Source organism: Drosophila subpulchrella, chromosome 3L (assembly GCF_014743375.2).
Source record: "Drosophila subpulchrella strain 33 F10 #4 breed RU33 chromosome 3L, RU_Dsub_v1.1 Primary Assembly, whole genome shotgun sequence".
NCBI lineage: Eukaryota > Metazoa > Arthropoda > Insecta > Diptera > Drosophilidae > Drosophila > Drosophila subpulchrella.
The window spans coordinates 27,023,069-27,035,859 of record NC_050612.1 but is presented as its reverse complement, the minus strand read 5'-3'; the positions used below and the strand labels follow the sequence as shown (position 1 = coordinate 27,035,859).

General features: G+C 37.0%; 2 protein-coding genes across 9 annotated transcripts in view; one reads left to right on the top strand and one right to left on the bottom strand.

The window, feature by feature from the left end:
- The window catches only part of LOC119552782 (SCY1-like protein 2), a 25,447-nt gene extending 13,722 nt beyond the window's left edge, over nt 1-11,725 (top strand). The window contains exons 16-19 of one of the 7 annotated variants that reach the window (XM_037862604.1): nt 1,951-2,204; nt 2,988-3,047; nt 6,009-6,188; nt 9,346-11,725. In XM_037862604.1, the coding sequence (XP_037718532.1) occupies nt 1,951-2,204; nt 2,988-3,047; nt 6,009-6,188; nt 9,346-9,372 (521 nt within the window). In that variant the 3' untranslated portion in view covers nt 9,373-11,725. Of the gene's footprint in view, nt 1-1,950; nt 2,205-2,987; nt 5,283-6,008 lie in introns of all 7 variants that reach the window. The other 6 variants (XR_005219734.1, XM_037862602.1, XM_037862606.1 and 3 more) reach the window with 6 other exon arrangements.
- Nucleotides 10,894-12,791, bottom strand: LOC119552784. 2 transcript variants are annotated; one of them, XM_037862608.1, is made up of 4 exons: nt 12,583-12,791; nt 12,322-12,529; nt 11,968-12,061; nt 10,894-11,907 (listed from the first exon to the last, which is right to left on the bottom strand). In XM_037862608.1, the coding sequence occupies exons 1-4, from the start codon at nt 12,761-12,763 to the stop codon at nt 11,758-11,760; spliced, it is 633 nt and encodes a 210-aa protein (XP_037718536.1). In that variant the 5' UTR covers nt 12,764-12,791; the 3' UTR covers nt 10,894-11,757. The 2 variants fall into 2 exon arrangements, with proteins under 2 accessions (XP_037718536.1, XP_037718537.1); XM_037862609.1 differs by having other exon boundaries at nt 12,322-12,504; nt 12,583-12,716.

The window sequence follows — 12,791 nt, the reverse complement described above, 5'->3', positions numbered from 1 at the left end:
CAATTTGATATTCATCGAACGTGACAGGAGCCCGTTTGTTCTGCCCACTAATCAGCTGGGCTCCTCCCACATCGGGCCATTGTGCCGGCCATTTAATTGTATTATCCTGGCAATGATAATTTTATAATGATGAACATGAAAATCAAAAGCACCGCCCGGAGACCGGAGTATTATCAGCCATGGCAACACTGGCTGCAGTGCTTAATGAACTTTCGCCCTAATGATGATTTATTATGATGGCCCTAATCGCCCGCAGACACGAGCCGGCCCAGCCCAGCTCAGCTCAGCTCAGATCGACCCACTGTGCCACCGACAATTTGCCACAGCCGGGGTCAGGTCAGAGGCACCTTGAACCACCCGGCAACCCACTTGTTAATTTCCACCTTGCCACCTGACTGCAGCTACTGCTGCATATTACCACTTGAAAGTCACAAACAAACAAGGCCAGGCCAGTTTCAGGCAATCAGAAACACACATGCCCAGTCGAATATTCTGGAATAGCTGGATGCCTTGAAAGAAATCAATGGGTCGGAAGTCAGGGCAATTTAAAAAATCAAGTATTTCAAAAAACCCACACCTTTTTCTAATTAAACAAGATCAAATTATTACAATTAATTTCAGTCAAAAAAAGATCAAGTTTCATAAGGCTTTAACTATAAAAATGTTCTTTATGTTTATAATAATGCTGTTTCATCCTAATTTCAGAATATTAATTAATATTAATTATAAAAACATAAAAAATCAGATTACGCTTAAATAACTTATTCGCTATCAACAACGATTAAATGTAGTAACTTTAGCTATCACGAACAACATAACCCTTTAACTTTTCATAGTTTTCATGAAGGCCATTTGTGAAATTCCACGTTAATTGAACAGTGAATGCAGAATGACAGGCCAAGCGCAACCTTGACAATAGCCATGAATTCCAGTTAATAACTTTTGGCATAAATTGCCTCTGAATGGGACTGGCGAAGGGTGCCGAGGGGCCAAATCAGGTGCAGCGGCCGCAACCGCAAAATGTGCAAATGTCCTTGGCAGTGACAGAATTCCTGGCGTGGGTAACCTTGGCTCGCTGGGTTTCGGGTATTCGGTTTGTCGGTTTTTGGCACTGACTGTGGTCCCGACGTGTCTGTGTTTGGGCCCTGACCGCAACCATTATTAGACCTAATTAGCTTCACAACACAACGCTTGTGTGTCAGCGAAAAGGATTTTGGTGAGAAACAGCCGTCTCATATGTATTCGCATAAAGGGAATAGTTTACAAAGGTACACAGCAATAAATCTCCATGAATAAGTTATGCTGTTGCGTGACAATTGGGTGTGCCTGTTATAAAATCAGGCAAGCATGCAGATACTAAAAATAATAGTTTTTTTCAATTAAAATAAAAGAGATGGAATTAAGGCACATTCTTATGATCTATATATTTTTAGAATTTTTATTTATTATATATGAAAGAGTTCGAAATATTCGTTACTAAAGATTTCAAATTTTTTTAAAATCTGAAATGATAGATCTTTTCATTAAAATAGCCGTTTCTCAAGAACTATTAATCAAAATATTATTTTTTTGAGTTTAAACATTAAAAGTTTTAAACGTTCTGGTACCTGCTTATATGCATACTCAAAGATCACATTACAAAATAAAAACTTTACATAAGAGACTGTAGGGGAAGATCTATAAATTTAAAGGAACATGGTTATTAGGTCATTGGATGACAAAACCTGAACTTTAATAAAGCTTTCTTTTTTCCCACAGCAAAATACTTTTAATATAGGTGACCTATCTCTGTATTGTATTTTTCATAATATTAAGATATTTAATAAATCAAAAATGTATTTTTTAATTTATCGTATACACTGAAAAATCTAAAAACCTATGAAATAACAAATTTAAAAAATATTAAAACAAAACATTCCATTTTTTCACCGTGCAATATACCTTTCCTAGGCTCCGGCATGCTGGGCGGCTGGTGGTTCGGCTGCTCGCCCTCGTCGCCGGACAGCAATTTCCTGCGCGTGGGCAACGTGTTCCCCAACCGGCGGCTCTCGGACAACACGCTGATGACCCCCAAGATCCGGATAGCGCCCTCGTGCGCCTCCTCGCCGGGCGGGACTCCTGGCAGCGGGCTGCCGACGCGTCGCCACTCGAGCATTGGGCCGCAGGAACGGCGGGGCTCCACCATCAATTTGTCACCGCCAACTGTAAGTTGTTTGCGTCTGGCCCGGCACAGGGTTTATGTTTCAGTTTCTGTTTCAGTTTCAGTTTAAATTTTGATTTGAATTTGTTCCTTTATTTTGTGGCCACCATTGTTTGTTGTGGTTTTACCCCCACGCCCAGTTTATTTATTGTTGCCTTACTTGCCGCGATTGCCATCCAATTGGCCGCATCGATGGCCAAAAAAGGCTTGCCATTACTTGATTTTTCATTGATATTTCATTTAAGTGCGCCATGCCGCTTCTTTGTTTCCTCAGTTTGGCTTTTCCAGCAGCTCATGTGCCATGTTTAACCCGCCGAACTATTCTGTATACTACTACTACTATTATATATAGCCAACTAGCTATAGCGCCTAGCGTAGCGTTTATCGTGTTTACTACAGTCTACAGTTACAGTTACAGTTCAAAGTTCTCAGTTCTCAGTTCTCAAAGCGAACATTGCTCACATGACTACGTACAAAACCAAACAAGAAACATTCCGTTCTGGGTTCAGTTCACTCTTTCGTTGGTACTTTCATTTCCGATCTGCTCAGTTATGAATGCGATTATGTATTAGCTCATTTCCCCCCCGAAACCGCAGCGAAGTCTACAAATCACAGATGCTCTAACACACACTCTCTTATATCTTATCTCCCTCGATCTAAACCGATCAACTAAACACTACAAAAAACAAATAAAAATACTTAACATATCAAAAATACCAAAACATACTACGGTGTTTTCGGGGTCTTTCGATCGCCATGAATTGTATTTCTCCTTCCATATATATAGTACGGTGCCCGCGGTAGCTCCGGATCGAGTCTATCGGTGCCATCCACCTCGGTCTATGTTGTAAGTCTAAAAAACAAAGCAATCCCAGTTATGTGAATGCAGATTTACAGTCAACACTGCGAACTTCGACCAAGTCGAAGATAATGTACCCTTGAAGGCAATAATTAAGAGAATGATTTTAGCATAATGATTTCTGAATACGTTATTTATTTTATAGAAACTGTAATGAGAAAGTACAATCTGTTGAGTCCGAATTTATACAAAGGTTAAAAAAATAGTAATATACTAATATACCAACATATCATAATCATATTACAATTACGATCTTATTCTAAAAAATTTTCTATGAGTTTATTTTTCAGTATTAGTAACAACATTCAAATCTAAATTCTAGAAAATTACTATAACTTTACTTAATAATTCCCATGCCTCTTCAAGGGTATAAGACCACCAAAAACATGGTCAGGCCTTTCTGAACGGATTCGTTTGCAATTCTTGTGCGAGTTGTCGGCAGCACTTTAAGCCAACATCGAAATGGACTTTGCCTTGCCAAGTTGTTAACTGTCGTTTCATTGTTATCGTTGTCGTCTCCAAAAGCACTTCAAAGCTAACTTTCTGTCCTCTCTACCCATACACAAATCACTCGAACAATACAACGATTGCCAGGCAAAATGGCGAACGGAAGCCGAAAGGATGCGCTTCCGTTTCCGCTTCTATCCGTCTCTCGCTGGCCTTTTTCGATATATAATCGTATTTTTGAGACTGCAACTGCAACTGCGTTTGAATATGAATTTGACTTGCTGCCTAAATCTCTCGTTCTCGTTCTCGTACTCGTACTCGTACTCGTTCTTGTGCTGTTATTTGGATGGAAAACCTGTTGCAAGAATATTTGAAATTTTGATTTAACGATTAAGTTATATATTTTGTGCGTTCAGTTTTTTATTTCCGACATGTTTTGTGCATTTGCTGCGCTGCTGCTATCTGTTCCTCTACATGTAATTCATTTTTGTGTGGTTCTCATTCAGTTTCAAGTTTCAAGAGTCCTGTTCTTGAACTATGTCTGCCTGTACTTCCGTTCTCTCTGTCTCTATCTCTCTGGGTTGAGGCTAAACAAAAGCCTATGCTAATATCCAGTACGGTGTATATACAATGCAGTCGACTCTGTTATGTTTCTGTTGTCTTTTGGTGTTCTTATTATTTTCGTTAAATATCTACGTATCCTATTATGATTTCTAAGTATGAACAAAGTGCCCTCAATGAAGGAGGGTATCGAAATAATAAAATTCCGAGATGTACATTTTAGGAATGGGAGGTTTTTCAGCAAAGTAATCGAATTGATAAAGGAAAAATCAATCAAATGCGGCGAATTCAAGAATGGATAAATGTATTAGAGCATACTTTTTAGGGCTCTAGGGAAAAAATGTCTTTAAAACCATAGAAAATAAATTTTATGAAAAACATTGGTAAAAAGTTTTATATATGATAACAAGTAGAATGTTATATTTAAACATAACTCAAAAAGTGTATTTTTTTATTTTTATTCATTATCTAATAATTTTTTTTTGAAAGATACTTCATAAATTTTACTTGAATAGGTCTGTCTTAAACGATAAATCAATACTTAAGATTTCATAAACCGGGATAAGAAACCAGCAACACAACCGAAGGAATCCAAAGAAAAGCTTACACTTATTACTAACCATTTCTAAATACTGTTTATATGGTTAGTTTTAACAGTCATTGAAAAAACTAAACAATAAAACGAATTCAAGGAGCAAAATCAACAGAAACTACAACAATTTAAGTTTATTATACTATACTATACTATACTGTACCTATACTATATAACTACTTCTTCATTAAATGTCCTGATCGTGCTCAGTGTTAATTTGATTTCGTTTCCATTTAACTCTGTTCCTGTTGCGTTCGTATCAGAAAGAAACTATTGAAACACCAAATACCAGACACACCAGAACATGAATACTATAGTATACTTTCTCTTCATATATGTATTTTAATGGCTGACACAAAAAAAAAGTATGAATACAAATGGAAAGCCAGAATTTCGTGTTTTTCCGCTGTTGAATTGTTGAAAAACAACGCTGTGAATTGATGTTACCTCGTGCTGTTCCTTTATTCAGCCAACAAAAACACAAAACACAAGATTGCGTTTATTTCATGTGTGTATATTTCCGTTCTTCATTTCATGTACGAACAAAAAATAATTGAAACAAAAATCGAATATACGTATAAATAAAAAAAAAAACAAATTCGCAGCTTGCACGGAGCATGATCGTGAGTACACGTTTCATAATTTCGGAATTTCCATTTAATTTTCTCTTTCAGTCTCCTCAGCTCACTACCTATTTTTCCGCCTCTCAACTATTTAAGGTCTAGACACACGCACACACAACCAAATACTCACCCACACACACGCACACGCAGTATGCTGATATTAAATTTTATGTTAATGTAATTTGATTTCATTTGCCCCAAGCCCACGTCTCCAAACCCTCCTGCCTTTCATGTCTGCGAGGCCAAATTTGATTTGGAATATATATGCATAAATACCCGAAGCGCATTCAGCCTCATATGTACATACCTCTATCCGTATATACCCCATATATGTTCTCATTCAGTTGGACTTTTTCTGTGTTCTGCAATTCGTTTGTATCAATGTTTTTCGGTTCGATTCGACCGACCTTCTCCTGTCCGTTGATTGATTGAGTTCGAGTTTGGCTTTCTTTCATTGTTTGTTGCTTTGTTCGATTGTTTGTTTGTTGGTTTGTTCGATTGTTTGTTTGTTGCACCATCAGCTCAATGTATGCTTATCCGTCGGTAAGGCTTGGGTTCAACCAACACACACACGCACACCCCCACATTGCAGACCCTGTACATAGCACAATTGAAACCAAATGATATAATATGTAATTAAACTCGATTCCGAACGCATCCGAATAAAAAAAAATATATATATATAGTATATAGTAACAATAACAAGCCCCGACTAATCTTCCAAAGAAATCTCCTTTATTGTACTCCCAAAAACAGGGTGGCTCCATGCCGAACACCTCGAGCAGTGTTCCGTTCCTGCTATCATCCAGCATGCAGTCGATAAGGTCGCGTCGCCAGTCCACCGTTCTGTCATCGGGTCCACTTGGCTCCGGATCGGGGCTGCTGCAGCAGCTGGGCAGCGGCATGGTAAGACAATTAACTTCCGTATCCGGCACGGTTAGCCCGGTGCCGCTGTTGCGGGTCAATGGCACACGAAACAGCCACAGCAACGTCCGAAAGTGTCCGTCACTCAATATCACATTCAGTCAATAATACGATCTGAACGAAATCGGCGAGGCTCCGGCCAACGCCGATTCCAGCAGATACGGTTCAGCCAGCACCAGCAATTACCATTACAATACCGGGTATAATTATGGCCCCCATTACGGCCTCAATTTCAATCAGAGCCTCAACAATGTGCGTTACAAGGCCAAGCTGCGGAGCATGAATCTCAATCTCAATCCGCCAAGGAGTTAAGCAGCAGACCCCAAAATACAATCAGATCAAAACTATAAAGTATATATGGTAAATCAAAATCAAAATCAAACTGAAACTGGAATGAAATCAAATTTTGCATCAGGGGCAGAGGGTAAAATGTAGCAAAATATATCGTATATGCCAAAACCAATGAATGAACGTACCTATGTGAGACCTACTATAGCCTAGCCATACGTACTACTTACTTACTTATAAAACTTGAATCTCAACTGATACTAAAACCAATTACTAAACCAATATTTATATATATGCATACTAATAGAACGAATACACAACTGTTGTTTTTTGAAGAATTTATTCAATATTTGTATGTACCATAAGTGTTAATGTTGAAACATATCTGAAATCGTAACAAAGTTATCCACCACATAGCCCGAATTGGATACTACTAACTACAGTTTATCTTTATTATTGATTGATATTATTAATTATCTTAGTTGTTACTCCAATCGATTTTAAATCCCCGCCCGAAAATGAAAAAAGAAAAAGCGAACTAACGGCCGTGTGAATTGTCGAATTCAATTAGTCATTGGAAAATCAAATTTCAAAGAATCCCCAGAATTTCCCATCCACACACCAACACTATGGCCACCGCTGCATGTGTGTGTGTTTATGTGCGGGACGTGATGTCAACCCAAATTGAATCCTTTATCATTGTCGTCCTGGCTATCGTCCTTGTAAATCCCACGATAGTGTTATTACTGTTAAAGCCCACATTACCAGCTAGTTTAGCTTAAGCACCTGCACTATGAACTTATCGGATTTGTGTCGTATTAAAGGACATTTTTCCCGCTCACACTCTTACGAGTTAGTTAGTTCGACCCAGAGTTATACGATATGATAGGATAGTTACCATTAGACACGTACTTTAAGTTGATACAGTTAAGTTCCTATATATTGCGGTAACCAAGGTATAAACTAGTGATTTTGTACCTATTTATTTTTTAAACTTATATATTTAAATTCATTTCATTGAAAGAAGTTACTTACAGTTTTAAAAAGATTTTTGCATGGTTCCTCAGCTTCACCTTGTCTTAAAATTCCCTTCTTAAGGAATTAAAGTTAAAATTTATTTATAAACCATTAATACTTGAAGATGTTAAAGTTTTGATGTTTTTTTTTTATTTTGTATCGTTTTTGATTCAGACATTTCAATCCAAAATCTAAATTCATGAAAAACTTTTTATAAAATGTACATACATATTTAAAATAAATTTCGAACCCAATAGGTTGTGTCCATGTGTTATATTTCTGCGTAGATCCAACCGCCCAAATTGAGATTTATAAAAGTGCATGCCAACAAAAATTTCTCAAAGAATATCCCTCTCCATTGAACTAAATAATTAACCATATGCTGAAATATAGGTGAAACAGAAGCTTTTTCTGTAGCTTTTCTAGGAAAACAAAATGAAGATATAATATACGAAGCCCGTTGAAATGCATGCGCATGCAATTTTTTCAGTTTTTTTTTATTCTTGCATCTGTTAAATATTTGTGGTGTTCCTAAATGTTTTGGAATTGACGTTTTCCATGGCATTGTGAACGTTCTGTACTACTTGACTTGCCATTTTACTTTCTGCCCATCTGAACTGCACTATATATATTCTGAAAATACAACAACCAGAATATTGAGATAAACAAAAGAGAAAACTTAAGCTGATAAATCGAATTAAACTGCTGATCATGGAAATATTATAAAATATATATTTGTGTAAACTTGATTGATTGACTGACACTGAAGGCTTCAGAAGGCTGCTATACCTGCTATCTTGCATACCTATATCGATCTAAACTATATGAATCTGTTAACCGACTTACCAGATGTTTATATGCATTTGTATTGTATTTTACTCTACTACGATTAAGTAATTGCGAATTTATTGTAATTGTTAAATGTATACTTGGCTTTTGCACAATCAGTGTTGCTTTGACCTTCAATCCCGATAACCCCCTCCCGCCCGCTTATGCATATTAAATTTTAATTTCGCTTTCGCCGTACTTATGATTATGATTATACTTCAAAATGTGCCTTAAGAGTTCAAAGGTTCTCGCATTCCAAGTGCGTAGTGCGTAGATTGTGCGACAAAAATCTTTAAGAATATACAAGTATATTTAGCAACTTGATGGGATCGAAAAAGAGTAGCTACCGATACCTATAGACAGGCATAGCTCTGCTTGACGATCGTATGTAAGTGAACCGGAGGTGAGAGTCACCGAAAACCTGCGATTATACCCACACTCATCCACAATTGTACCTTAGTAGTAGTTTTGTAGTCACCCACATCCGGTTCCGGTGGAAATCCAACACAGACACGTACACCTAGCCGTAAGTTGATCCTAGTTAGATGTTCGTAGTTTGCATTGCGTAACCAGTTGAACCCAAGTACAACAGATCCCAGATAATCCAGATACTCCACCCCGCAATTACCGGAAACAGGAATCAGAACCCGAGAATCGAATCGATGCATGACAACCGAACCCGATGTGTGTCCCACCCCTTTTGCTAATATCCATGTCCTCTTTATAATAACAATATATTGTGTGTGCCTCTTTCTCTCTTCTTGGCTCCAAATATTTGATGTTTTCCCGTATTCGTAATTCCCGTAATATACGTAATATCCGTAACGGAGTGCGAGATACTTCAAAACCAAGTAGCTTCCGCAGTTCCCATCGTATTTGCCCAGTAGCTAAATAATTCCTAATTATGTAACAATACAACCAATAGCCTTTATATGTATTTTGAAAATCGTTTGAAACCGAACAACCAGATTGATGGCCTAATTATCTTGCAACAACTCTATTACAGTATCAACTATTCTCCGGACGTAACTAAAGATACAGAAACGCACACAGATAAATACATTCAAAAGAATCCAATTACTTTTCAATGCAATTTCGGTCCATTTATGAAACACCAGTAATCAACTTATATTAGCGGCATATAAATATAAAATTGTAAACGTATACCAAGAGCAAACTTAACTAAGTATTTTCAGTCGAATCTCTAAATGTTGTTAGCCAATCCAAATCGATGTGACCAAAGCAACATAATAATCACAAATTAATTGTAATTTATCAAATACAAAAGTGTCAAACACAATCCAACAATCACAAAAACAACACGATCCAGAGAAAAAAAAAAAAAAACATGCAGAATGCAATCAATTCATAGAAACCCTAATTATTCTTGAATATATTTATTATGAATGTTTACGCTAGGCCAAAATACGTGTGAAATATTCCTTTATGTGTCATAGAACTTACATATATCATGCCAATAATCTTTTAATTTAAACCATTAATAACCGAACCCTATCATAAAGCGAAGAAGCAAGTGATGGAAAATACAAACTTAAATATAAATTCTTTATTTGTTTTGCAAACATCAATCATGTCGCTACCTCGGATATAAATAAGAAATCAAACTAGAGGAATTCGTGTACCTACATACATCGTACCTAGCACCATAAAAATCAAACTTATCACAGAGCTTTATAGCAAACGCAATCAAAACATAATGAATATTGATAACCACGAATGCGGAGAGAAGTTTATTTTTAGCCAAGAACCTCGAGGGTTCCCGCCTGCGCTTTACAGTGATGAATCCACATATATATTCCCCATCATTCAATCCATTATATATACACTCTGTTCAACCGGAATATCTCGAACCACACCCAAAACTACTACTAAGGTGAATACACGTATCCAACCCAAGGTCCACCGATCCAATATCTACCGATCCGAAATAGAACCACAACAATTAATGAAGCCGATGTTCCTGAAGGCAATCTCAATCTCAAATTTATAGTCAATTTGTATAGTTGGGCAGCTATGCTATATGCGTATAAGTGTGGTATATGGTAAACTCTTGAAACTTTATATAGTGACGACGTCATTAATGTATTCATTACGTAAACTGCAATTAAATCGATTATCATTGTTGTGGTATGTTTAGCGGAATAGAAGTGAATAACTAAAAAACCAAATATGAATTTATATATGTATACAAGCAAAAAGCAAGACGAACTCTACCTAGGACACGCTAAAACCTACTCTATATACACGAATGATCTATGCTCTGAATAACACGAACGGGAACGGGACAATCAAAATTCTACCGACACTAATTCAATACCAATTACGAATTTCTATCTACCAGTTACGATTTTCTGTTACGTTGTTGTCGTTGTGTTTGTTCGATCCGTTGGATCTGCATTTGGTTGATGCCAGCTAATGATCCTGAAACTCCAGCATATCCTTGCCATGCACCTGAAACTGCTTTGCATTTTGTTCAGTCTGAATTTTTTGTTCATTTCGGTTACGTTTTGCGGTCTTAGACAAGGCATATCGATATGGTTTACTAGCGTTTAATCGTACGTATACATAATTAGATTTACTTAATTTTAATTAATGTTTACGTGAAGACACACAACTAAACATACCAAAAAAAATGGGGAAAACCAAAAGCTCAAACTGGACTGAACATTAAGAATTATATTATGTACATTATTGAATTGCATTTGATTGTGTGAAGATCGTTTTAATAAGAGTAACTACGGTTAATATTAAAGGGTATTATATTTGTATTCGAATTTGTATGTAACTCTGATCGTATGTATGTTATGTTATCGTAAGTGTGACGTCCTAGAACCTGTAACGAAATTGAAAAGAAGCCAACTCTGTCTCTTGTGATTCTATTGTGATGCTGTGGGAGTCAAGCAGCACTCAACTGTTTTTATGCCTCTTAAAGTTTAAAACAAAGCTAATCAAAGCAAAACCAAAACTAAACTACCTATCTCTACTCTAGTCTATGCAATGCAAATTGGCAACCAGAACTTGAAAACAATCATGCACAATAAATGTTATGCAATTGAGAGAATCCAAGGCCAAAGACCCCAAAACTTTTTCTTATACTCGTACTTACACTACTTGAAGTAAATGTGTACAACTAAAGGAATTCTAGATTTTAAATGTGCTAAAACTGTTTATAGTCAAGTACTAAATTATGAGTGTAATTATCGAATATAAATACGTACAAAGGATGGGGCATTCGGCATAGTAATACTAATGTATAAACGTGGGATCGATGGTTGGTTGAAGATGGGAAAGTGCAAATGCATGTGACAATGTACGTATATAAAAACCAATTGAATTTAAATGTTTAATAAATGTGTGGAAATGAATAAATGGCCTAATTATAATTACTGTCTATCCTCTACGTTAGATTTTCGTCCAGGAAAAGTGGGTCCAGGCTGCATTTGTGGGGCTGATCCATATAGTCCAACATCTGATGGTTATATAGGCACTGTCCCATGCTGCGGGCCATATCATCTGATTCCTCGGTATTGGCCTCTTGTATAAGGAGCTGTTCGGGGAAAGGCTACTATTAGGCATATAGTTTTGGGTGGAGGTACTTTCTGCTCACCTCAATCTCTCTGGACAGAAATTCCTTGGTGACATCACTCAGATTCTTTTGAGGCTGACCCATCAGTGCATTTTCCACAAATTTATAGGCTTCACTAAAAAGAATAATTGTGATGTCAAAAGAATTAGGGTGGGTTCACTTTTAGAAAATAATATAGTCCGTGAAATTTAAAGGGAATTCTAGTAATAGCACAATCGTAACATTTGGAATTAAAAGGTCTGTGGATTTGAGGTATATTATAATTTTTAGATAGGTCTTATAAAGGAAATTTAGGGATAATAACTTGCAAGTTCCAAAGAATGTTAAGATATGACGTATAAAGGTAAATAGTCGTAACGCCCCGCTTATTCTTACTTTAAGTCGATGCCATCAAGATCTTTTGGATCTGGTTTTCTCTCATTCTGAATGATGGAACTCACGGCTGCAGCTGCCTCGAATTCGCAGAGATCAGATAGTTGGGCACTCTTCATCAGTTCCAGCCACTGGGAGATGTTGTTCAGACTGACAGAGTCGCAATTTTTCACCATTTCCATGCCCCTGTCGATTGTGGTGGACATGTATTCTGTAAAGGATCAGTATTACATAGTTTAATCAAGTTATATTTATAAAACTTACGGAAAACACCGGTTGTATAGTCCTGATTATTGTATTTGGATGCCTCCAACAGGACTTGCTGCGAGTAGCCCATCTTGTTTAGCTGCCTTTGGGCCTTCAGCTTGACTTGCCTGGGAAGGCTAGAAGTTTTGACTTCGCTTTTTTGCTCCGGATTTTCCGGCTTGGATTGTTTTTCCTCCATGGCCTTTGTTTACGTTTTGCGAATTGCG